Here is a 1,285-nt window from a genome sequence, read left to right as displayed (position 1 = left end):
GTTGAGCCATCATCATCCCATCCATGACTTTAGCACAGTGGTATATATCGGGATGTATTACATGCCATGGCAGAATCAGGGTCTAGGTGAGGGGGTTGTTTCAGCTACTTCAACTCCAAAAGACATGACTGTCCCTACTGATGATAGGACAGGATGTGTGACTAATAATTACACAAGGAAAAGAAGCCTCTTTGTGTGCACCATCCCTATGGAGGATGGTTGACTGATACCAATCCAGTTCTAGCAAGGTAAGCAGACATTAGACACTTCTGATGACACCATGTGTTCCTAGGTGCTGTGATAATGATCTGGCTGTTATTATTAGTACAGTGACTGGGCTGCTCCCCATCATACAGTCAGTGCATGGTACTCATCATTCTCTGACCTCATCCAAGTCAATTCTCCATCACACTTCATTCTGCATCACACAGGGGGCGGGGTCTGTACACAGCTGATGCCTAGCCACGCCCAAACACATCGTCGACACACGTCATCGCACGGCCTCGCCTATCGGGCGTAGCTCTGCGCCTGCGCACTAGGAAAGTGACCGGCAGGATTCAGGGAGCTGAAGCGGCCCGAACAGACGGAAAGATGTCCGGTCACTGGCAACAGAGCGGGGCCCGCGGGAGGGACTTCGGCAGTATCATACAGACATGCAGCGGCAATATCCAGAGGATCACCAACAACAGTAAGCATGCGCGGCCGTGTGCCTGCCATCAATGGTGGGGAGCTGTCATCATCACAGCCAGCGGCTGTCACTGTGTCTGGGGATTGTATATGTCATTGCCTTACATTGCGGGGTCATGTCTGGGCAGGGGTGGTCAGGTGTGTCTCCTGTGCTCAATATGGATGGGAGGTTTTGGAGTCCCCTAAATCCATCCAGGAACATGCAGAGCTCCATGTCCTGGGCAATGGATAGAAAGAGGATGAAGTGTCCCATCATGTGACGACCACTGCTGCGCACAATACTGTGCGGTCATCATGTGACGACCACTCTGTCGCTTTATACTGTGCTGTCATCATGTGACGACCACTCGAGCGCTCCATACTGTGCCGTCATCATGTGACGACCACTCCGGCGCTCCATACTGTGCCGTCATCATGTGACGACCACTCGAGCGCTCCATACTGTGCCGTCATCATGTGACGACCACTCCTGCGCTCAATACTGTGCCATCATCATGTGACGACCACTCCTGCGCTCCGTACTGTGCGGTCATCATGTGACGACCACTCCGGCGCTCCGTACTGTGCCGTCATCATGTGACGACCACTCCTGCGCTCA

The 1,285-nt window shown here is 53.0% G+C and overlaps 1 protein-coding gene across 1 annotated transcript in view; it reads left to right on the top strand.

The window, feature by feature from the left end:
* Positions 1-510: 510 nt before the first annotated feature.
* STX12 (syntaxin 12) overlaps positions 511-1,285 on the top strand; it is a 12,193-nt gene continuing 11,418 nt past the window's right edge. Inside the window, exon 1 of the mRNA XM_072420521.1 lies at positions 511-688. Within this exon, the coding sequence (XP_072276622.1) occupies positions 592-688 (97 nt within the window). The 5' untranslated portion in view covers positions 511-591. The remainder of the gene's footprint in view (positions 689-1,285) is intronic.

Source organism: Pyxicephalus adspersus, chromosome 1, assembly GCF_032062135.1.
Source record: "Pyxicephalus adspersus chromosome 1, UCB_Pads_2.0, whole genome shotgun sequence".
Classification (NCBI taxonomy): domain Eukaryota; kingdom Metazoa; phylum Chordata; class Amphibia; order Anura; family Pyxicephalidae; genus Pyxicephalus; species Pyxicephalus adspersus.
The sequence above is the reverse complement of the archived record's forward strand: the minus strand, read 5'-3'. Positions and strand labels throughout refer to the sequence as shown.